This window comes from Ranitomeya variabilis, chromosome 2 (genome assembly GCF_051348905.1).
Source record: "Ranitomeya variabilis isolate aRanVar5 chromosome 2, aRanVar5.hap1, whole genome shotgun sequence".
NCBI classification, from domain to species: Eukaryota; Metazoa; Chordata; class Amphibia; order Anura; family Dendrobatidae; genus Ranitomeya; species Ranitomeya variabilis.
Window position 1 is genome coordinate 83,929,685 of NC_135233.1, and position 25,632 is coordinate 83,955,316.

General features: G+C 47.2%; 1 protein-coding gene across 4 annotated transcripts in view; it reads right to left on the reverse strand.

Moving 5' to 3' along the window:
- Window positions 1-25,632, reverse strand: part of ANKEF1 (ankyrin repeat and EF-hand domain containing 1) — a 141,365-nt gene that overhangs the window by 103,731 nt on the left and 12,002 nt on the right. For 3 of the 4 annotated variants that reach the window (XM_077282609.1, XM_077282610.1, XM_077282612.1), the window contains one exon: window positions 17,523-17,903. In XM_077282609.1, coding sequence (XP_077138724.1) covers window positions 17,523-17,903 — 381 coding nt within the window. Of the gene's footprint in view, window positions 1-17,522; window positions 17,904-19,936; window positions 20,118-25,632 lie in introns of all 4 variants that reach the window. The other variant, XM_077282611.1, reaches the window with a different exon arrangement.

The window sequence follows — 25,632 nt, forward strand, 5'->3', positions numbered from 1 at the left end:
CAAGACATGTAGTCTGTCACCATCTGACAGAACCGTTGCCTCCTGCTGACTGGAGCCGTCTGTGATGGTGTAGACTTTTGTGGCGGGCACAGAAAACTGTGCCACAGTTGGGCCATACTGGTCTTGCCTTGGGCAGAGGCACTGCTTCTGCTCCCTCTTTGTGCAGAGCCTCCACCACTGCCTGGACGCACTGAGCTGCTTTGGAATGCACTAGCAGCACTTCTCTCAGTTGGAATGGAGAAGATGATGGAATTCACCAGTGTGTCTTGGTACTCCCGCATTTTTCGCTCCCGGTTCAACGGTGTGATGAGGCTTTCTACGTTGTCCCGGTAGCGAGGATCGAGGAGGGTGAACACCCAATAATCAGACATGTTGAGAATGTGGGCGATGCGGCGGTCATTTCTCAGGCACTGCAGCATGTAATCCACCATGTGCTGCAGACTGCCAACTGCCCAAGAAACGCTGTCCCCTGCTGGAGGCGTGATCTCTGCCCGCTCGTCATCACCCCACCCTCGCTGTACACACTGAGTACTGGACAATTGTGTAACTCCCTCCTCTGGACGGATGTCTTCCTCCTCCATTGACTCCTCCTCATCCTCCTCACAAACTGTCCCCTGCCTACGCGTTTGTGAGGAACCACGTGGCGCTGACTGTCCAGAAAATGATGGAAATGCTGAATCCTCATCCTCCACCTCTTCCACAACATCATCCCTTAGCGCTTGCAGTGATTTTTCAAGCAGGCAGATAAGGGGGACAGTCATGCTGACTAGTGCATCATCTGCACTCGCCATCCGCGTGGAATAATCAAAGGGACACAAAACCTGGCAGTCGTCATTCATAGTGGCCCACTCTGTGGTTGTGAAGTCTGTACGGCGCTGAGTGCGACTTCTTTGCGCCTGAAGCAGCTGGTACTCCATTACAGCTTGCTGCTGCTCACACAACCGCTCCAACATATGTAACATGGAATTCCACCTGGTAGGTCACATATGATGCGATGTTCCGGCAGGCGGTGTCGGCGCTGCAGAGCCGCAATGTGCGCTTTTGCCGTGCTGGAACGCCGCAAGTGAGCACACTCTAGGCGGACCTTGTGCAGCAGTGCATCAAGATCCGGATAGTCCCTCAAGAAACTCTGCACGACCAAATTGAGCACATGTGCCAGACATGGGATGTGAGTGAGGTTGCCGAGGCCCAGAGCTGCCACCAGATTTCGGCCATTATCACACACTACCATGCCTGGCTGGAGATTCGCTGGCACAAACCACACATCGCTCTCCTGCTTGATGGCATTCCAGAGCTCCTGCGCTGTGTGGCTTCGATTCCCCAAATAAATTAATTTCAAGATGGCCTGTTGACGTTTGGCCACGGCTGTGCTCATGTCGGTCGTAACAGGTAAACGTTCATCACGGGTCCATGTGGAGGTGGACTGTGACGGCTCCTGCAGCGATGATTCTGAGGAACTGGTGTAAGAGGAGGAGTCAATGCGTACAGAATGGATTCCTGCAATCCTTGGAGTGGGCAGGACACATCCTGCGCCACTCGCACGATCTGTACCTGGCTCAACGACATTAACCCAATGGGCAGTGAGGGAAAGGTATCGCCCCTGTCCATGTTGACTGGTCCATGCATCGGTGGTGAGGTGGACCTTGCTACTGACGGCGTTCAGTAGCGCGTGTTTTATGTGTCCCTCCACATGCTTGTGCAGGGCAGGGACGGCTTGCCTGCTGAAGTAAAAGCGGCTGGGCACATTGTACTGTGGGACTGCCAATGACATCAAGTCACGGAAGCTGTCAGTCTCCACCAGCCTGAATGACAGCATTTCCAGTGACAGAAGTTTGGCAATGCCTCCAGTCAGAGCCTGTGCTCGTGGGTGGTTTGACGAGAAAGGCCGCCTTTTCTCCCATGCCTGTACTACCGATGGCTGTAGACTGGGCTGGGAGTGTGTGGATGACTGGGAAAGTGGTGCTGCGGGTGGAATTACAGCGGGTCTCTGGACAACAGGGCCAGAGGTTCTTCCACGGCGATCCTGGGAGGAAGCCGAACCAGCTGCGTGTGAGCTGGAGGAAGAGGCAACACGAGCTGAAGGGGTGGTAGCTGCCGCTGTTGGTTGGCCTAGCTCTTCAGTGTGTTTTTCTAACTCCGCCGGGTGCCTGGTGCGCACATGTTTCCACATGTTGGAGGTATTGAGGTTGCTGACATTTTTCCCTCTTTTGACTTTGTGATGACACACCTTGGCTTTTGGAAGAGACATGCTCCTAACGGCTGCCAAAGCGGAGGCTGCAGGATCCGCAGTCTTCCCCCTCCCTCTCCCTCTTTGGGCCGTACGGGGAATCTCTTCCTCAGAGCTGCTCCCACCACCTTCCTGTCCCTCACGCCAAGATGGGTCAAGGACCTCATCATCTACACTACCCTCTGCCCCCAACTGCTCCTCCTGGGTAGTCTCAGCAGCAGAGCACGCACCAGTAAGTGGCACCTGAGTGTCATCATCAGCTGATGTGGCCTGCGATGTGGTGAACGGAGCCACTGGCCCACCCGCCTCTTCAGAGGAAGAGAGAAAAAGCTGTTGGCCATCACTGCACCCTGCCTCTTCTTCCATTTCTCCAATGCTTCTTGGCTGGCCCCCTGTTTCCAAGCCAAGAGATTCAGAGAACAGAAGTAGAGACGGCTCCTGTCCTGGGCTCTCTGTCTGCCTGGGCAATTTGGCAGGTGGTGAAGAGACAGATGGCTGCTCTCCAGTGCTCTGTGTCTGAGAGGATGTGGCACTAATTGAAGTTGATGCATTAGCTGCCATCCATCCGACAACGGCTTCAATTTGTTCTTCACGCAGCAGCGGTGTACGGCGCTCTGCGACAAAGCTGCGCATGAATGACTGTTCCCTTGTGAAAGTGGGTGCTGATGAGTCACCGGTGCCCGCAGCAGGCACAGAATTCCCACGTCCCCTCCCTGCTCCGCGCCCACGCCCACGTGCCTTACTCACTGCCTTCTTCATCTTGGTTGACTGATAAAGATAAGCAGAAAAGTACTAACGGCTTTGTGTGCTTATTCCTGAACAACTCCTCCTAACAGGTATAAGAAACACTAATTTTCTAAAGTGTGGACTAGACTTTAATATGAGCTAATGTGGCCTACACAAATGTAAAGTGGTGTCACTGGTGTGTTTGGTGAACTTTATTATTTATTTATTTTTGGGGGGCTGAACTGACAACAGATAGAGCTGCAGTCACACGGAGACCGTGCAGACAGCCGTAAACGGCGCTGCAAGGCCCAAAAACCCTCCTCTACGTTATCCTATGTAGTGTTTTTCCACAAGTTAGCTGGAGACGGGTGGAAAGACACTAATAGGAATTTTTTGAAAAAATGTGCAGCAGCCTGCACTACTTAAAACAAAATGAAAATTGATTTTGCGGTATGACGCAGTGAAGAACCCTGAGCTGGAGACAACCAGGCTATGGCTGCTCACAGACTACAGGGCGAGCTGCAGTCACACGGAGACCGTGCAGACAGCCATAAACGGCGCTGCAAGGCCCAAAAACCCTCCTCTATGTTATCCTATGTAGTGTTTTTCCACAAATTAGCTGGAGACGGGTGGAAAGACACTAATAGGATTTTTTTGAAAAAATTAGCAGCAGACTACACTACTTGGAAAAAAAAAAAAAAAGAACAGTATGAGGCAATGAACCACCCTCCCTGAACTGAATACAACCAGCTATGGATGGCCTATGTGGCTGCACTCAGACTAGAGAGTGGGCTGCACTCACACACACACACACACACACAGACCTTGCAGATCGCTGTGAAAACAGCGCTACAAGGCAAAAGCAAGGTGAATAGTAGGTGAACACAGCGGTTGCTAAATTAGCCTTTGGAAAGCACAAAGAAGCAAATCGCTATCTCTAAACTGGCCCTCAGTCAGCAAACAGCGTCCTGTCACTAACTGAATTCACAGCAGAGTGAGCGCAAAATGGCGCCAGCGACTTTTAAACTGCATCATGACATCATTTCAGCAGCCAATCACAGCCATGCCAGTAGTTTCATGCCCTCCATGCTGAACAGGATGTGCCCACACTTGGAATCATTCTCATTGGATTAATTTGTGCAGTTTGAATCTGTGAACTTCCGATTCCGGTATCCGATACGCGGCAAGTATCGGAATCCCGGTATCGGAATTCCGATACCGCAAGTATCGGCCGATACCCGATACTTGCGGTATCGGAATGCTCAACACTAGCTGCGACCCATTCCGTGGCCCTGGGCATCCAATAAAAGGGGAAAGGTCTTTAAAGGGAAATTGTGAATAAGTCTGTCATGACGCCACCTGTGGTGTTCGGTCAATAGTGGGACCGACGCTGCGTTAAAGGGGGCCTCTGGGAGATGTTGTCGCAGCAATGATGGTAACGCTTCCCACAGGTGAAGCGGGGTCCCCAGAGGTCCTGAAGTGTATGGCGATGATGGTGTAGGCTGGCAAAATGAGTAAAGGACACAAGTTGTAAGTCTTTACCTAGTTTACTATAGTTCGCAGGCCACAGTCCAGGCTACCTGGCACGGGTGATGGTGGTCCAGCCGGTTCAGAGGCAATGGGAAAATCTTCCCAGTTGAGGTCCGTGAGCCTTTCCAACTATAGTGTTTGCTGAAAATGAAGTCACTGCTGCCTGAAGATTTCTGCAGAGTCTTCTATTCCCCCTGTCCCGAGACAGGCACCTGCATGATGAGCAGCTTGAGCCGTTTTACAGGTACTCTATCATGCCCCGGGCTCTTCAGGTGCTGCTGCATCTTTGGTGTGGTGTGGGCCAATAACATAAAGTTCTTAGCCCTCCGGTTCTGCTCTGCGTCCTAGAGTCCCACAAAAGCCTCGAACTCCCGGTACCCGGCTGCTGCGCTCCGGCTCTGAGGGTGTCCTTCTGCTGTTCCCCTCTGAGCCCTTGTTCTCTCCTTTGCTCCTTTCCTCTGTAACTCCACCACATACAACCCTTCAGGTTATCTCTCACACCTTCCAGAGGCGGCAGCTCTTTCGTGGCTGCTCGGCCTCTCTGTCTGCACTCAGTTCCAGACTTCTTTCTCCTTCAGTGTCTCTGAACAACTAACTAGCTCCTTCTCCAGGTCAGGATACCTATAGCTTAGGGAAGCTCGCCTGAATCCGGGTCCTGAGCTCCCCCTCCTGGCCTGGATTTGGAATGTGTTGTGTGTGGGTGCCTTACCTGGTGAAGAGAACTCCAATGCCTCTGAGCATGATATTACTCTCCCCGAAGGGAAAGCAACATCACTGCAGCTCTGGCCTTTCGCAAAATGTCGGCAGAGCCCCCGCAACACTGGAGACACCTGCAGCAGTACCAGATACCCCCGCAGCACCGCCGAGCACCCACAGCACTGCCGGGCATCCTCTCATCTCAGCCTGCAGCCACGGTATCAGTAAGGTACAGTATATCCGCATTATAAGAGGCACCCCCATTTTCCCCCCAAATTAGGGGGAAAACAGTGCTTCTTATAATCCAAAAAATACGGTATATATTTGCTTGCATGATTGATTTATGCAAAGTTTGTTAAAACAACTTCACCCATCTAAGGCCTGGAGCTTTATAGGTCATAGGGATTGTACTTTAGTTGTTTAAATTTAATTATTCTCTGTTCCTGTCATCGCAATACTAAAATTTATATATCATAAATACACAGTTAATTTTAGATGGAGACGAGTTGATGGGCCACTAAAGGACTGCTAAAACTCTGCTTGACTTCTAATATATCACATGGAAATTAATATTAATATATATATATATATATATATATATATATATATATATATATATATATATATATATACAGGTCCTGGTCATCGCAGTGGTGTTGCTTTCCTCACGAGGAGAGTGTCATGTCGGACGCTACTCACACTAGGGCGTCCGACAGACAGTGGTTATTCCACATTCGTCCACTATACGCTCAGTGGCGCCGGCTAGACTTTATCCAGGTTGTCTGGGGTTAATCTAGCTGGTGATCAGGTTGGAGGCTGGGTTACGCCCATGGCCTATAAATAGCCATTCTGTTCTTTGGGCGTCGCCGATTATAGCTTGTGTCTTGTGCCTGGTGATCTCGGTCTGGAGTGGTGGTCTAGGAGAAGAAATATCGTATCTGGTGGTGTATTATCCTTTGTCATATTTATCCTTCCTATATTTGTTTTGCCCTGTGCAGATTATAGTGTTTTCCTGTGAGTCTGCGGCATGGTGCGTTTTTAGTTTTCCCTGTCTGTGCTTTCTGTAGGGGTTGGTGTGTGGTCTTATCACTGGGAGGCGGGTGGAGGTTTCAGCATAGTACTGAAACAGGAGTCAGGGTCAGGCCTGGTGGCCCAGACAAGCACATCATCAGTGTAAATTCTGGGAGAGGGACAGACAGGGTTTTCCCTACTCTGAGGGATATCGCAGGGGCCCGGGTAATCAGCTGTAGTCTACCCAGTACCCGCGTGACAGAGAGTGATGTGTCATGATCTCCATGGCCAGAGAACTAGCATAAGCCTCAATAGGAACAAGCTCTTGGAAGATGTAACTGTACTGACCATGAACTAAACCTACCGCATCATCTAGAAGTAGCCAGGTAGCATGTCCTACTTTTTATCCCTATATGCCCAGCGCCGGCCGGAGAACTAAATAATGCTAGCAGAGGGAAATATAAGACCTGACTCACCTCTAGAGAAATGCCCAAAAAGGAGACAGAAGCCCCCCACATATATTGGCGGTGATATGAGATGAAACAACAAACGCAGCAGGAAAATAGTTTTAGCAAATTTGAGGTCCGCTTTCTAGATAGCAGAAGACAGAAAGCATACTTTCATGGTCAGTAGAAAACCCTAACAAAACACATCCAGAAATTACTTTAGGACTCTGGCATTAACTCATAATACCAGAGTGGCAATTCCTGATCAACAAGAGCTTTCCAGACACAGTAACGAAACTGCAGCTGTGAACTGGAACCAAAATACAAAAACAAAACATGGACGAATGTCCAACTTATCTAGTAGATGTCTGGGAGCAGGAACAAGCACAGAGAGGCTTCTGATAACATTGTTGACCGGCAAGCATCTAACAGAGAAGCCAGGTTATATAGCGACACCCAGATCTAATCAGAACAGGTGAACAGGGAAGATGATGTCACAAGTTCAATTCCACCAGTAGCCACCGGGGGAGCCCAGAATCCAAATTCACAACAGTACCCCCCCCTCAAGGAGGGGGCACCGAACCCTCACCAGAACCACCAGGGCGATCAGGATGGGCCCTATGAAAGGCACGAACCAGATCAGAGGCATGAACATCAGATGCAGTGACCCAAGAATTATCCTCCTGGCCGTATCCCTTCCACTTGACCAGATACTGGAGTCTCCGTCTGGAAACACGGGAGTCTAGGATTTTTTCCACAACGTACTCCAACTCACCCTCAACCAACACCGGAGCAGGAGGCTCAACGGAAGGCACAACCGGTGCCTCATACCTGCGCAATAACGACCGATGAAAAACGTTATGAATAGAAAAGGATGCAGGGAGGTCCAAACGGAAGGAAACAGGGTTAAGAATCTCCAATATTTTATACGGACCGATGAACCGAGGCTTAAACTTAGGAGATGAGACCCTCATAGGGACAAAACGAGAAGACAACCACACCAAATCTCCAACACAAAGCCGAGGACCAACACGACGGTGACGGTTGGCAAAAAGCTGAGTCTTCTCCTGGGACAACTTTAAATTGTCCATCACCTGCCCCCAGATATGATGCAATCTCTCCACCACCGCATCCACTCCAGGACAATCCGAGGATTCCATCTGACCGGAGGAAAATCGAGGGTGGAACCCCGAATTACAGAAAAACGGGGACACCAAAGTGGCAGAGCTGGCCCGATTATTGAGGGCGAACTCCGCCAATGGCAAAAAAGCAACCCAATCATCCTGGTCAGCAGACACAAAACACCTCAGATATGTCTCCAGGGTCTGATTAGTCCGCTCGGTCTGGCCATTAGTCTGAGGGTGAAAAGCAGACGAAAAAGACAAATCTATGCCCATCCTAGCACAGAATGCCCGCCAAAATCTAGACACAAATTGGGTTCCTCTGTCAGAAACGATATTCTCAGGAATACCATGCAAACGAACAACATTTTGAAAAAACAGGGGCACCAACTCGGAAGAAGAAGGCAATTTGGGCAGGGGAACCAAATGGACCATCTTAGAAAAACGGTCACACACCACCCAGATGACAGACATCTTCTGAGAAACAGGCAGATCTGAAATAAAATCCATCGAGATGTGTGTCCAAGGCCTCTTAGGAATAGGCAAGGGCAACAATAATCTACTAGCCCGAGAACAACAAGGCTTGGCCCGAGCACAAACGTCACAAGACTGCACAAAGCCTCGCACATCTCGTGACAGGGAAGGCCACCAGAAGGATCTTGCCACCAAATCCCTGGTACCAAAAATTCCAGGATGACCTGCCAATGCAGAAGAATGTACCTCAGAGATGACTCTACTGGTCCAATCATCAGGAACAAACAACCTATCAGGCGGACAACGATCCGGTCTATCCGCCTGAAACTCCTGCAAGGCCCGCCGCAGGTCTGGAGAAACGGCTGACAAGATAACTCCCTCCTTAAGAATACCTGTGGGGTCAGAGTTGCCGGGTGAATCAGGCTCAAAACTCCTAGAAAGGGCATCCGCCTTAACATTCTTAGAACCCGGTAGGTACGATACCACAAAATTAAACCGAGAGAAAAATAATGACCAGCGCGCCTGTCTAGGATTCAGGCGCCTGGCGGTCTCAAGATAGATCAAATTTTTGTGGTCAGTCAATACCACCACCTGATGTCTGGCCCCCTCGAGCCAATGGCGCCACTCCTCAAACGCCCACTTCATGGCCAAAAGCTCCCGATTCCCAACATCATAATTCCGCTCAGCGGGCGAAAATTTACGGGAAAAGAAGGCACAAGGCCTCATCACGGCGCAGTCAGAACTTTTCTGCGACAACACTGCCCCAGCCCCGATCTCAGAAGCGTCGACCTCAACCTGAAAAGGAAGAGTCACATCAGGCTGACGCAACACAGGGGCAGAAGAAAAACGGCGCTTAAGCTCCTGAAAGGCCTCCACAGCATCAGGGGACCAATTAGCAACATCAGCACCCTGTCTAGTCAAATCGGTCAATGGCTTAACGACATCCGAAAAACCAGAAATAAATCGACGATAAAAGTTGGCAAAGCCCAAAAATTTCTGAAGACTTTTAAGAGAAGAGGGCTGCGTCCAATCACAAATAGCTTGAACCTTGACAGGATCCATCTCAATGGAAGAGGGAGAAAAAATATATCCCAAAAAGGAAATTCTCTGAACCCCAAAAACGCACTTAGAACCCTTGACACACAGAGAATTAGACCGCAAAACCTGAAAAACCCTCTTAACTTGCCGGACATGAGAGTCCCAATCATCCGAAAAAATCAGAATATCATCCAGATACACTATCATAAATTTATCCAAAAAATCGCGGAAAATATCATGCATAAAGGACTGGAAGACTGAAGGGGCATTAGAAAGACCAAAAGGCATCACCAAATACTCAAAGTGGCCCTCGGGCGTATTAAATGCGGTTTTCCACTCATCCCCCTGCCTGATCCGCACCAAATTATACGCCCCACGGAGATCAATCTTAGAGAACCACTTGGCCCCCTTTATGCGAGCAAACAAATCAGTCAGCAACGGCAATGGGTATTGATATTTAACCGTGATTTTATTCAAAAGCCGATAATCAATACATGGTCTCAAAGAGCCGTCTTTTTTTGACACAAAGAAAAAACCGGCTCCTAAGGGAGATGACGATGGACGAATATGTCCCTTTTCCAAGGACTCCTTTATATATTCTCGCATAGCAGTATATTCAGGCACAGACAGATTAAATAAACGACCCTTTGGGTATTTACTACCCGGAATTAAATCTATAGCACAATCGCACTCACGGTGCGGAGGTAGCGAACCCAGCTTGGGTTCTTCAAAGACGTCACGATAATCAGACAGGAACTCAGGGATTTCAGAGGGAATAGATGATGAAATGGACACCAAAGGTACGTCCCCATGAGTCCCCTTACATCCCCAGCTCAACACAGACATAGCTCTCCAGTCAAGGACTGGGTTGTGAGACTGCAGCCATGGCAATCCTAGCACCAAATCATCATGTAGATTATACAGCACCAGAAAACGAATAGTCTCCTGGTGATCCGGATTAATACACATAGTCACTTGTGTCCAGTATTGTGGTTTATTATTAGCCAATGGGGTGGAGTCAATCCCCTTCAGAGGAATAAGAGTCTCCAAAGGCTCTAAATCATACCCACAACGATTGGCAAAGGACCAATCCATAAGACTCAAAGCGGCGCCAGAGTCGATATAGGCGTCCGTAGTAATAGATGACAAAGAGCAAATCAGGGTCACAGACAAAATAAATTTAGACTGTAAAGTGCCAATGGGAACGGATTTATCAAGCTTTTTAGTACGCTTAGAGCATGCTGATATAACATGAGTAGAATCCCCACAATAGAAACACAACCCATTTTTCCGTCTAAAATTCTGCCGCTCGCTTCTGGACAGAATTCTATCACACTGCATGTTTTCTGGCGTCTTCTCAGTGGACACCGCCAGATGGTGCACTGGTTTGCGCTCCCGCAGACGCCTATCGATCTGAATGGCCATTGTCATGGACTCATTCAGACTTGCAGGCACAGGGAACCCCACCATAACATCCTTAATGGCATCAGAAAGACCCTCTCTGAAAGTAGCCGCCAAGGCACACTCATTCCACTGAGTAAGCACAGACCATTTACGGAATCTTTGGCAGTAAATTTCAGCTTCATCTTGCCCCTGCGATAGGGACATCAAAGTTTTTTCTGCCTGAAGTTCCAAATGAGGTTCCTCATAAAGCAAGCCCAAGGCCAGAAAAAACGCATCCACATTGCGCAACGCAGGATCCCCTGGTGCCAATGCAAAAGCCCAATCTTGAGGGTCGCCGCGGAGCAAGGAAATCACAATCCCAACCTGCTGTGCAGGGTCTCCAGCAGAACGAGATTTCAGGGACAAAAATAACTTACAATTATTTCTAAAATTCTGAAAGCTAGATCTATTCCCTGAGAAGAATTCCGGCAAAGGAATTCTCGGCTCTGATACCGGAGCATGAACAACAAAATCTTGAAAACTTTGTACTTTCGTGGCGAGATTATTCAAACCTGCAGTTACACTCTGTAGATCCATTATAGACAGGTGAACATAGAGCCATTCAAAGATTAGAAGGAGAGAGAAAAAAAAGAAAGACTGCAGCATAGACAGACTGGCAAGTGATCCAATTAAGAGCACACTAACTACTAGAGAAAAAAAAAAAAAAAAAAAATTTCAGCAGACTTCTTATTTCTCTCCTTTCTCAGCCAAGGATTTTAACCCTTTAGTGGGCCGGTCAAACTGTCATGATCTCCATGGCCAGAGAACTAGCATAAGCCTCAATAGGAACAAGCTCTTGGAAGATGTAACTGTACTGACCATGAACTAAACCTACCGCATCATCTAGAAGTAGCCAGGTAGCATGTCCTACTTTTTATCCCTATATGCCCAGCGCCGGCCGGAGAACTAAATAATGCTAGCAGAGGGAAATATAAGACCTGACTCACCTCTAGAGAAATGCCCAAAAAGGAGACAGAAGCCCCCCACATATATTGGCGGTGATATGAGATGAAACAACAAACGCAGCAGGAAAATAGTTTTAGCAAATTTGAGGTCCGCTTTCTAGATAGCAGAAGACAGAAAGCATACTTTCATGGTCAGTAGAAAACCCTAACAAAACACATCCAGAAATTACTTTAGGACTCTGGCATTAACTCATAATACCAGAGTGGCAATTCCTGATCAACAAGAGCTTTCCAGACACAGTAACGAAACTGCAGCTGTGAACTGGAACCAAAATACAAAAACAAAACATGGACGAATGTCCAACTTATCTAGTAGATGTCTGGGAGCAGGAACAAGCACAGAGAGGCTTCTGATAACATTGTTGACCGGCAAGCATCTAACAGAGAAGCCAGGTTATATAGCGACACCCAGATCTAATCAGAACAGGTGAACAGGGAAGATGATGTCACAAGTTCAATTCCACCAGTAGCCACCGGGGGAGCCCAGAATCCAAATTCACAACAGTGATGCTACGTTTGGAGGCAAAAAAGGATAACTGCATCCAGGTATCACAAACATGAAACACATTTCACACTCCAGACCACCAGAGGGAGCTTCTGCTCCTATTTATTAGGTCACTCCCCATATGTATATAACTGGTAGTTTGTAGGGAAAGTTAGTTAGTTCCTGGCTCAGCTCCAGGCAGGAGTTCTGTTAGAGAGTTCCAAACCAGAGTCTGAGGAGGATGGAAGGTTAAAGGAGCTGCAGCTCCCAGAAAGAGACATTGCAAGGCAGAATTGTATTGCAGCGGGCGTGAAGGAAGTCGAAGCAAAGGAGAGGATACCAGAAGGGGACCAGTCCCGCTCAAGCTGTCTCTTTCTGAGGCGCAGAATCCCAGTAGCCGGAACACCGAGGGAGTAAGGACCTCTATGCCTTATTTCAGAGACCAGATGAAGAAAGGACAGCGCTACTCCAGAATGTGAAGAAAGCAATCTACATTTTATTCTGCCTCCTGCGGCAACGTTTCGGTCCGAGGACCTTTTTCAAGCACAGCAAAAGGTCCTCGGACCGAAACGTTGCCGCAGGAGGCAGAATAAAATGTAGATTGCTTTCTTCACATTCTGGAGTAGCGCTGTCCTTTCTTCATCTGTATTCTGAATTATGGACTGGGCTGGACCCCCTGGTAAGGACGTGCGCTTCTGAGTCCTGAGAGACTATGCTATTTTAGGGTGCGGCCTTACAACTATTGAAGAATATTTGCATTATTTCAGAGACCGGCAGGACAGCTAATTGCAGGTTACCTGTCCGCACCTACACCCAAGAGGCACGGTAACACCTACAGAGCCGGGTTATCTAAGAGACCCTATAAACAGGCTCAAGTCACCAGGTTTTTGTCCTATCCTATATGGGGAAAAGAGAGAGCAAAACACTGCATCTGTGAGACCCTTATGTGAAGCCATAGGCAGTAAGGGACTACACCACTGCAGCACAAGGAAAGGCTACTGATTTCCACCTGGACAAGGGAACTCTGGACTTGCCTCCAAACCGACCGGACTCTGCCTGCCCTGTGATCTGGTACCCTGGACTGTGGATGCTGAAGTCTTCAGTAAAGGTAAAGAGACTTCACCCTTGTTTCCTCGTTCTTCTCTGCGCCTCTCATCATCCACCATCTACATGTAGCGCCCCCACTGCCGCAGGGCCGAGGGGTACCCGGTACCGGGCCTCTGAGTCTCTGTTCTGGGGTTGTCACGGTGGCTAGACCCGGTCCGTGACCCTGCTGAGGGGCGTACAATAAAGGTGGAGGTATGGGATGATGTTATGGTGCGGTGAAGTGCCGGTCGCAGTAAATAACGAGGACACCAGGTTGCAGTCTCTTTACCTCTTTACTGAAGGCTTCAGGGTCCTCAATCCGGAATACGGTTAACCGGGCCGCGCAAGCCTGGCCGGTCCGATGGCACATCCAGAGCTCCCTTTGCAGGTGTAAATCTGTGCCTACCTTCTAGCGCTTGTGTGTTGTGGTCCTCCCCTGCTGTGCTTACGGGATAGTCCCCACAACTGTTGTGTCTGTTTCTCGTGTTCCCTCACAACTCGATTCTGATGTTCTTCCACGTCCCCCAGATGTTATGGTAAGGACGCACCCGTATGACGGGGAGGCTCGGAGCTCTTTCGGGACTCTAGCGTCGCCCCACTCCTGTTGTTACCCCCCTGTGTCTTCCTAGGTCAATTGGGTGAGACAGCCCGCCTATAACTAACTGTCCTGCCGTAGGTTTGAAGTATTGCTTGGAGCTTAGTACTTCCTCGGCGTTCCGGCCACCGGTTATGCGCCTCAGTAGGATGTTGCCTCGTCTTACAGCACGACTCCTACTGGTATTCTCCTTGTTGCGTTGATCTCGTTTCTCACTCAGCACAATAAACCTCGCTTCTTGTCCTTTCTTGGGGTACCGCCGCTATATCGTGCAGGCGCGGTTCTGTTACGTTCTCTCTGGTTGCTAGGCCTCTGTCAGGATCCCACCCCTGACAGGGACCCCTCTGACTCTTCCCCTACAACACCCTCTGCCACAAGGTGTTGCCTGGTTCCAACCCAGTCAGCTTTCTCCTCTAACTTCCTATCTAACCCCCAGTTTTACCAGATTGTGAGGAGTGGCCTAATACATAGTACCCTTAGCTCCCCCTGGAGGCCAGACTGTGAAATTTATTGGTGTCTGTGATACCTGGTCAGTTGAACTCCTTCAGTGCCATCAGACGTACCATAGCCCCCCTTAGTGGCGGAGCAACAGTACTGCAACGACCAGGACTCTGGGGCGCAGCATACACACTGGGAAGCCCTGGGGATACACTTCACCTGTGGGAAGGTATACCATCTAGCTGCCATAACATCACCCCAGGGGACCCCTTAAAGTAGCGTCGGTCACCCTGACCGAATACCATAGGTGGCGTCACGAACATAAACTCTATCTCTTTAAAGACCTTTCCCTTTTACACGGACGTCCCAGGGCCACGGACCGGGTCAGCCACCGTGACATCCCCCCTGTGAACTGCAGGACCCGGTACTGAGTATCCCACTGCCCTTGGGGGGCAATCCATATACAGCTCTGGCAAAAATTAAGAGATCGCCACATCAAAACCCTGTCATGGGCAGCCCAATCTCCAGACCTGAACCACATTGAAAACCTCTGGAATGTAATCAAGAGGAAGATGGATAGTCACAAGCCATCAAACAAAGAAGAACTGCTTACATTTTTGCGCCAGAAGCAATGTGAAAGACTGGTGGAAAGCATGCCAAGACACATGAAAGCTGTGATTAAAAATCATGGTTATTCCACAAAATATTGATTTCTGAACGCTTCCTGAGTTAAAACATTAGTATCATTGTTTCTAAATGATTATGAACTTGTTTTTTTGCATTATTTGAGGCCTAAAAGGACTGGGCTTTTTTATTTTGGCCATTTCTCCTTTTCATTAAAAAAATGCAAAATGTATTGCTTGGAAATTTGGAGACATGTTGTCAGAAGTTTATAGAATAAAAGAACAATTTACATTTTACTAAAAAATATACAGTGATATGAAAAAGTTTGGGCACCCCTATTAATCTTAAGCTTAATGTTTTATAAAAATTGTTTTTTTTGCAACAGCTATTTCAGTTTCATATATCTAATAACTGTTGGACACAGTAATGTTTCTGCCTTGAAATGAGGTTTATTGTACTAACAGAAAATGTGCAATCTGCATTCAAACAAAATTTGACAGGTGCATAAGTATGGGCACCCTTATCATTTTCTTGTTTTAAATACTCCTACCTACTTTTTACTGACTTACTAAAGCACTTTTTTTTGTTTTGTAACCTCATTGAGCTTTGAACTTCATAGCTAGGTGTATGCAATCATGAGAAAAGCTACTTAAAGTGGCCACTTGCAAGTTGTTCTCCTGTTTGAATCTCCTCTGAAGAGTGACATCATGGGCTCCTCAAAACAACTGTCAAATGATCTGAAAACAAAGATTATTCAACATAGTTGTTCAGGGGAAGGATACAAAAAGCTGTCTAAGAGATTTAACCTGTCAATTTCCACTGTGAGGAACATAGTAAGGAAATGGAAGAACACAGGTACAGTTCTTGTTAAAACCAGAAGTGGCAGGCCAAGAAAAACATCAGAAAGGCAGAGAAGAAGAATGGTGAGATCAGTCAAGGACAATCCTCAGACCACCTCCAGAGAGCTGCAGCATCAACTTGCTGCAGATGGTGTCACTGTGCATCGGTCAACTATAGAACGCACTGTGTATTTTTGCCGCCATGCATAACGCCTTTTTGTATGACCAAACAACTCAATCTTGGTTTCATCAGTCCACAGGACCTTCTTCCAAAAAGAAATTGGCTTCTCCAAATGTGCGTTTGCATACCTCAGCCGACTCTGTTTGTGGCGTGCTTGCAGAAACGGCTTCTTTCGCATCACTCTCCCATACAGATTCTCCTTGTGCAAAGTGCATTGTATAGTTGACCGATGCACAGTGACACCATCTGTAGCAAGTTGATGCTGCAGCTCTCTGGAGGTGGTCTGAGGATTGTCCTTGACTGATCTCACCATTCTTCTTCTCTGCCTTTCTGATGTTTTTCTTGGCCTGCCACTTCTGGCCTTAACAAGAACTGTACCTGTGTTCTTCCTTTTCCTTACTATGTTCCTCACAGTGGAAATTGACAGGTTAAATCTCTGAGACAGCTTTTTTTATCCTTCCCCTGAACAACTATGTTGAATAATCTTTGTTTTCAGATCATTTGACAGTTGTTTTGAGGAGCACATGATGCCACTTTTCAGAGGGGATTCAAACAGGAGAACAACTTGCAAGTGGCCACTTTAAGTAGCTTTTCTCATGATTGCATACACCTGGCTATGAAGTTCAAAGCTCAATGAGGTTACAAAACCAAAAAAGTGCTTTAGTAAGTCAGTAAAAAGTAGGTAGGAGTATTTAAAACAAGAAAATGATAAGGGTGCCCATACTTATGCACCTGTCAAATTTTGTTTCAATGCAGATTGCACATTTTCTGTTAGTACAATAAACCTCATTTCAAGGCAGAAACATTACTGTGTCCAACAGTTATTAGATATATGAAACTGAAATAGCTGTTGCAAAAAAAACAATTTTTATAAAACATTAAGCTTAAGATTAATAGGGGTGCCCAAACTTTTTCATATGACTGTACCTATAAAGAGAAAAATCAGACAAACTGAACATTTTGTTGTAGTCTCTTAATTTTTGCCAGAGCTGCAGATATAAATATACTGTATATATAAAAAAATACCGGAACAGAAGCAGATAAGCACAAGGTGGGTGCAAGGCCTCCCGGTCGACTATCCCGTTGTCATGTAAATATATTATAAGAAAAGCAGGCAGCACTTCAAAAATAATGAATAGAGGGGACTTTATTAGTCCATCTGGTGTGGCAATGTTTTCAAGCTGTTCACAGTCAAAATGATGCCACACCAGAAAATCTAATAAAGCCCTCTCTTTTCATTATTTTCGAAATACTGCCTGCTTTTCTTATTATATATATAAAATAAAAAAGTCAGGTCAAAATCTGATAAATAATGTGTCAGTGGTTTAAAAACATCAGCAGCCCATTTTCAATGTGGACGGGTGTGAAGATTCAGTCTTGTCACCTGTCACCTAAGCAATGAACATCGAGAAAATTAGCTATTCATACACAGTCTTAAGGACTAACTAATCCATAATTATTACATATCTTGTACGCTTTTAACTAGAAATCAAATTTCACCATGATAAAATTATATACGGTAATATAAACATTCTATAGGACTATAGGTACAATAAAACTTGATGCACAATTAAAACAAACTGTTGCAATACAATTACCTTTTCCTTCTTTATTCCTAATGGTCATGTCAGCCTGAGCTTCCAGAAGAACCTCCAGCACTAAGTCATGACCTAATTCTGTAGCCTTCATAGCTGGTGTACAACCCTTTAAGTCTTGCATGTTAGGATTGGCTCCCTGGATAAGCAAGAAGTGACACATGTCCACGTTATTGGCCACAGCAGCGACGTGTAAAACGCCGTCTCCATTTTGGGGCTCTGTGAGGTTTATAAGGTTTGGGACCCCAAGTTTGGTGAGTTTTTCGATCTGTTTTTTGTCTTGCTGACGGACGCACTGAAGAACTTTGTAGATCTGTAGAGTTTGAAGTCTTCCTTTTGCTACAGATGATTCTAATGCCATTTGTTGTACAATCTGGGGAGTTGCTGTAGACATAATTTACAATAAAGAAGACAATTCATCAGTAACACTACAATAAAACCCAACAAAAAGTTAAAAATACCATTTCCTACATTATTGCAAAGCAAATTAGTCTCACTCTGCTCCGTCCTCCTTCAGCAGATAGGAACTTACATGTCACTGTTTTATTGCCCAGTTTTACTTTCACCTTCCTCTTCTAGTAGCAAAATCTGCTATTTAGATTTAGGTAATGTTCTTTTATATCCAAACCCAAAACCTCAAAAGTAGCAGCTCAGAACATCATTACCAAAGTTATTCCCAGTGATGCATAGCGAAATGACCCGAGACCGCTACGTCATCACAGGTCATTGTCTCACTATGCATCACTGGGAACCGGAGCTGCCGGCAGCATCGCGAGCATCGGCAAGGCTGCGCGGGGCGCCGGAAGGTAAGAATATCACAATTTTTTATTTTTTTATTATTTTTAACATGGGTTGTGTTGTGTATGCGTTTTCGCAGTGAAAAACCAGGGTGAAGACGCATACACAACATGTGCACATAGCCTTCTAGGATGCACTGGAACCGTCAAAAAACGGATCCAGTGCACCCGTTTTTTGCAATCAACACAGGATCCGTCTTTCAACATTTTGAGGGATTGTGACTGTTTGTTAAAAACGGAAGTGTGAAAGAGGCCTTACTCCACAAGTGAGTGTGCTTTAGTGAAAATGATCATGGCTTAAAATAAAACAATGTTTGTCAAAGTGTATAAAAATAATGCTGTAAATTAGGGTTGTAGGTGAGAGGGTGTCAGGCAGAGAATGTGCCCTGTGCATAATTAGCAGGACGAAATAGGTAGGGTTTCCATGAGACTTCATCATTGTCAACAGGTGATTGCCACCAGGCTCAGTTGTCGTCGCCTTCATAAGTGTGAGAAAAGAGGGTTTATGGTAGATCAGGCTGTGTAAAATGGGGGTCAGCATGGTGGAGCAGTCGGTAAAAATAAGAGATACATGGAGTGGTAACTTTCCGAAAGGAAAGCATGTTGAGCACTCTGTATAAAGGGGGAATCAACATGGAGAGGTCATCTGCAGCCATTTTCTCTGTGTAATGGGGGGAGCAGCTGAGTCCAGTGGCTGCTAAGTACAACCAATTTCTACTGCAGGTGCCCGCTCTACATGTTAGACCTGGAGGCAGTATTAGTGGAGAAAGAGGCACATACAATTGTTTGATGTCAAAGGGCTAGCAGAGGCAATGCTTTGGGCAGAATGGTGGCTCAGTGGTTAGCACTATAGCTTTGCAGCACTGGGGTAATGTGTTTGAATCCCACCAAGGACAACATCTGCAAGAAGTTTATATGTTCTGCCTACTGTAACACTGGTGGGTATGGACTATAGCCTCCACAGTACACACGATCGTCCACTGTCGTCCTGTACAGAAAGTTTGGCCCACACAACCTGCATTGGCTCAGTGGTAGGTGGTGTGATTTATGGTAGTAAAGGAAACTGGAGGTTTGGAGTCAGTGTGGGTGGTCTTCTGGCAAGAGGAGAAGCTGAAGAGATCTATTCTAGTAGCCAGGTAAATAACATCCAGCGAGGATGGTAGGTCTGTGGCAGCCAACTCGTCCTTGATGCAACCCAGCAGGCCTTGCCAGAAGGTCAGCACCAGAGCCTCCTTGTTCCAAACCAGCCCTGCCGCCAAGGTATGTGTAACAAGTAGAAGCTTCACTGATGATCTAAAAAACGCTCCCAAATGGGGTTTGCTCAGGCCAGGGACAGAAGTGGAAGCTGGAGCTCAGCAGTTGCACCAGAACCTGGTACATTATCCATTACCTACGAGAGGCTGACAGACCAGAGGAGGTTTGGTCTGACATGTTAGAAGCAGAAGGCAGCTGGGTTGCCAACTCATTGATTGCCTGCATGATCTGATCCTGATGCTCACGGTAAGAGCACAACTCCTCGTACTTGTACATTCAACTTGGGATCTCTGGTTCCCAATTTGTCACCGGAGCTCACTGCCTAACTATAATGCTGGTGAGTGTGGACCCACTGACTGGACTTACCCTGGAGGGGAGTGACTAAGTTACTACCGGGTATTCACTAGAAGCTGTGATGAGGAGGATAGGCTTGGGCCGCCAGTAGTCATCAAGTACCAATCCAAATTACAGGTGGACGAAGGCAAAGACATGGTCAGACAATCCGAGGTCAGGGCAGGCAGCACAGTTTCAATATAGAAGCTGAGGGCTGGAGCAGAGAGGTCAGGATAAACAAAAAGTCAAGTTGGGTCAGAAAACAGGAGAGACAATATGAGAAAGCACCTTGCAGAAATCTAAGCAGAGACTGAACTTCAACCTTAGATCAGGCAAGTAGTGTTGGGAGGAGCTGCCTAATAAATCCTCTGCTGCTTTGGGTTAGGTTAGGCTAGGTTCACATTGCGTTAGGGCAATCCGTTTAGCGCTAGCGCTAGCAGATTGCGCTAACGCAATGTTTATTTAGGGGCCGCGTTTAGGGGTCGCGGTAACGTCCCCGCTCTCGCAGATCCCCGATCTGCGAGAGCGGGGAACGGACCTCGGGCGCGCCGCGGACGCTGCAAGCAGCGTCCGAGGCGCGCCACAGAAGAACGGCACATCGCTAGCGCGAGCCGAAAAAGGCACGCGCTTGCGATGCGCTACAGGGAAACTTCACATTGCTGTCAATGGGTGCGCAAACGGACCCGTTGCACGGCGTTAATTGCGACATTTTCGCCGTGCAACGCTGTCCGTTAGCGTGCACACATTAACGCAATGTGAACCTAGCCTTAGAGAATCTCACCTCTGCAAGACATGATGGGGTTAAATGCCTGCAGAAAGTGACTGTGCCTCCCTGTAGCCAGGGGAAGGTTACAGCAGTGTTGGAAATGTTAGGGTATGTTCCCACGGTCAGTAAACGCTGCGGGTTGAACGCTGCGTACATCCACAGCGTCCAACCCGCAGCGGCCAGATGTTACAGCATAGTGGATGGGATTTCAAGAAATCATATGTCCACTATGCGTGCACGGATGCCTCCGGCTCACCTGCAGAGAAGCACATGCGGCCCAACTTTCCAGACCGCAACATATCAATTTATGTAGCGGAGACACTCCGTCTCCGCTGTGTAAATTACCCATTCACTATCATTAGATTGGGTAAAACCGCATTATCTTTCTAGTCACATGCGTATTGAGTGCGGGAACGCAGCTTACTACGCATGTCTGCTAATTTAAATAAATTTAAATAACTGCTGGTCACTTTCCCCCTATTTTTGGAGGCCCCGTCTTGCCGTCTTTTAAATTGGTTTTTAATTTTGTTAAATAAAGAAAACAACTTTTTTAATTCACATTTCTGTCTTCTATCACTTCTTGTCTGTATTGCAAAATACCATATTAGATTATGTTACTCATTTATTATTGAAGTGTCCTTCGCCTTTTTGAACTAGAACTATGGGAATAATTTAAATAAAGGTGTACCTTGTTTCAGTCAGAAGTACACCTACACTGCAGTTCTCACAATGAGCTGAGCTGATCGCGAGAACTACTGTGCATGTGACCGCTGGGGACAGGGTTACTGTCACTAGTGGCCAAGTCACTAGTCACTACGGTCACTAGTGGCCAAGTTCTCATGATCAGCTGATCACGAGAACTGCAGTGCACATGACCACCAGGGACATTTCCGATGACCATCTTCAAGCTCTGCTGTGTCTGGATGTCAGGCTGAATGATGGCATAATGGCACCGTTCAGCCAAAGGCATCCAGATGTAGCAGAGCTGGACTCGTCATGGAACAGTATGTATATCTTCTCGGCGGACAGGTAAGGATATTGTTGCATTTTTATTTTAATTCTCTTACAGGAGAACGAGGGCGTCGGTGGAATAGGCGATGCAGTAAGTATGGCTTAATTAAGATCTATTAAAGGAGTCTGTGTCATTATTTCAATTAATAGACTTTATTCTGGCTGTGTCTTTATTTACCATACCCCTATAGGATTAGTAAAGGATAAGTGTCTTATAGACCCTTCTCCATTACTAAGCCATGGGCTTGATGTCACCTGACAAAACAAAGATGACAGCAACCCCATAAATATTACACCACTTGCCACGGCAACAGGGCAAGCGCAGGGCGGCTGGCTGCTATTTTTAGGCTAGTGAGGGCCAAAATACATGGGCCTCACCAGCCTAAGGATACCAGGCCGCAGCTGTCTGCTTTTTCCTTGGCTGGTTAACAAAATTAGGGGAACCCCACGCTATTGTTTTTTTGGAGGGCATCCCAGTATTTTTGCTAACCATCCAAGATAAGCAGACTGCTGCGGCCTGGTATTATCAGGCTGATAAGGTTCATGGATATTGAAGCCTTACCAGCCTGAAATAGCAGTCCCAGTAGTCTGCTTTACTCTGGCTGGTTAACAAAAACGCTACTTTTTAAAAAAATTATTATTTATTTACTAAAAAAGGAGGGGACCTCTGTCTGTGCTCTCCTCCACTTCCTGTGTCCTGTGTACTTCTGTCTGTGTCCCAAGATTCACCATTATTTAAATTAGTACACATGCGAAGTAAGCTGTGTTTCCGAACTTAATACGCATGTGACTAGGAAGATAATGCTTTACCACATCTAATGAAAGTCTATGGGTAATTTACACAGCGGAGACTGATCGTCTCTGCTACATAAATTGACATGCTGCAGTTTGGAAAGACGCTCCGCATGTCCGTCTCTGCGGGTGAGCCGCGGGCATCGGTGCAAGCATAGTGGGCATGGGATTTTTTGAAATGCCATCCACAATGCTGTAACAGCTGGACACTGCAAGTTGGACGCTGCAGATGAAAGCAGCGTTCAACCCGCAGCGTTTACTGACCACGTGCACATACCCCAATATATCTGCAAACAGGAAATAATTTTTTTCCTTCCCAGAAGCCAACTTTCAATTAGTTTTATTTCAAGTGACAAAAAATGCATGCAATGAAAAAACACAAGTGGAAAAAAGCATAAAAAATGCAGGTGACCTGCCAGTGACCTCAGATGAAGATTTGGTGCAGATTTCACCTGCATCAAATCCTGAGCAAATACTGAGCCATTCCTGATCGTGTGCACATACCCTCACAAGAGACAGCTCAGCAAGACAGCCCAGTAGTGGAGTGAGCAGAGTGGTGACCGCAGTGAGTAGGGTGGCGCTTACAACCCGTGCGAGTCGCTGGCGTTACAGTAGTACAGCAGCTATTTAACCAGGTGCCAGTCCAGTTTCTGGACCATTTTTATTTATATCTACCTTGGAGACTCTGAACGCAGATGTACAGAGAGTACAAGTGAACATTATAATTTTCATTTCTGCTGCAATCTTTTAATAATGGTTTGATAAGTGCAGTGATGATGACATTTTGTATGCCAAACCAGAAAAACTGCTTACTGAATATATCTAAAGGAAATTGTGCAAGAATGTTCATTACTAAGAAGCAACAGACAACTTGGCGCCATAGGAATAGCACCAGGAAGAATGGCAGCACATTCCTCCTCAAGTGTGAAATGCTCTATCCAAATATTATGAATAGGTGGAATTACCTATTAAAGAAAATTACATGGAAATCAAGTCAAGTGGAGCCAGTGAGATCTAGTAAGCTGCGAACGTACACAGAAATACTATGCGGTGCCATTTGTTCCACACTGGCAGGGAGTTTGCCTGAGCAGGAGATTCATGCACAGGTCCCACATTTGCATATAATGCTTTCAAACTCAACACAGTTTATTTAAGATAAGGTAAAATATATTGTGGGAGCAGCACATTGCAGGGTTGCTTCCATCTTCTGCAGGAACACATCGTTCACCAGCCTCCCGATTCCTGCGGAGCTGTGTGCTCCTCCCTTATTGAGAGCTGGGACGTACTGTATCGTCATGCCATTGGTCTAAACTGTCTGCACTCTGATGTTGCCATCAAGGGCAACTTTGACTCAGGGATATCAGGTGAGCCCAACTGCATTGAAACTGGTTGGGATTGGGAGCTAACAGTGCGTTCCAGTGATCCCAGACAGCTTCAGATCAGCATTTACAAGCTTTATTTGAAAGAGCTTGTAAGCACTGCTAATAGATTGCAGTGCTGGCTGGTAGCCTACGCAATGAGCCTTAAATAATGATTAAAAATCCCTGCATTCTTGAGTAAAGAGAAAAGTTTTAAGTACATTACAAAGTTTCTTTCATGCACTTTGCCATTTTACCACGAGACAACCAAAGGAATTAAAAAAGATAGGAAACGCATCTGCAGCGCCCCAGAGTCCTGGTCGTTGCAGTACTGTTGCTCCGCCACTAAGGGGGGCTATGGTACGTCTGATGGCACTGAAGGAGTTCATCTGACCAGGTATCACATACACCAATACACTTCACAGTCTGGCCTCCAGGGGGAGCTATGGGTTCTATGTATTAGGCCACTCCTCACAGTCTGGTAAAACTGGGGGTTAGGCAGGAAGTTAGACAGAAAGCTGACTGGGTTGGAACCAGACAACACCTTGTGGCAGAGGGTGTTGTGGGGGAAGATTCAGAAGGGTCCCTGTCAGGGGTGGGATCCTGGCAGAGGCCTAGCGAACAGAGAGAACGTTACGGGACCGCGCCTGCACGATATAGCGGCGGTACCCCAAGAAAGGACAAGAAGCGAGGTTTATTGTGCTGAGTGAGAAACGAGATCAACGCAACAAGGAGAAATACCAGTAGGAGTCGTGCTGTAAGACCGAGGCAACATCCTATTGAGGCGCAAATAACCGGTGGCCGGAACGCCGAGGAAGTATAGAGCTCTAGGCATTACTTCAAACCAACGGCAGGGCAGTGAGTTATAGGCTGGCTGTCTCACCTAAATCATCTACGAAGACATAGGGGGCAACCTTTGGAGAGGGGCGACTCTAGGGTCCCGGAAGAGCTCCGAGCCTACCCGTCATACGGGTGCGTCCTACCATAAGATCTGGGGGGACGAGAAGAAGAACATCAGAATCGAGTTGTGAGGGAACACGAGAAACAGACACAACAGTTGTGGGGACTACCCTGGGGTGCTCAGCAGGGGAGGACCACAACACACAAGTGCTAGAAGGTAGGCACAGATTTCCACCTGCAAAGGGAACTCTGGAGGTGCCATCGGACCGGCCGGACTTGCGCAGCCCAGTTAACCGTATTCCGGACTGAGGATCTAGAAGCCTTCAGTAAAGAGGTAAAGAGACTGCAACCTGGTGTCCTCGTTATTTACTGCGACCGGCACTTCACCGCACCATAATATCATCACCATACCTCCACCTTCATTGTACGCCCCTCAGCAGGGTCACGGACCGGGCCTAGCCACCGTGACAACCCCAGAACAGAGACTCAGAGGCCCGGTACCGGGTACCCCTCGGCCCTGCGGCAGTGGGGGCGCTGCAAACTTGGCGTCACGAACAGGATCTACTTAAGCCTGAAGAATCAGGTCATGTGTGCCTTGGAACTGTGATTTACTGTGCTTGGACTGTGCTTTATTGCAAGGACTGTGTATTGCCATTTACCGCCAAAATCCGCCATTACAGCGCCCTGAGGAGAGCGCAGGAGAAGAAGAAGGGCGTGGAGTGGGCGTAGACAAGCTGGAGAGCGCGAAGGACAATGGCCGCCCAGTCTAAATATTTCTGTGTCCTGAGGACGTGTCCGTCAGCAGCCGAGGTCCGCCTCCTCATTCTCTTTGGAGGGTGGAGACCAAGGAGACGGGGCTGCCCACGAAAGAGACCGCGGGAAGAGGACACTGGGGAGGAAGC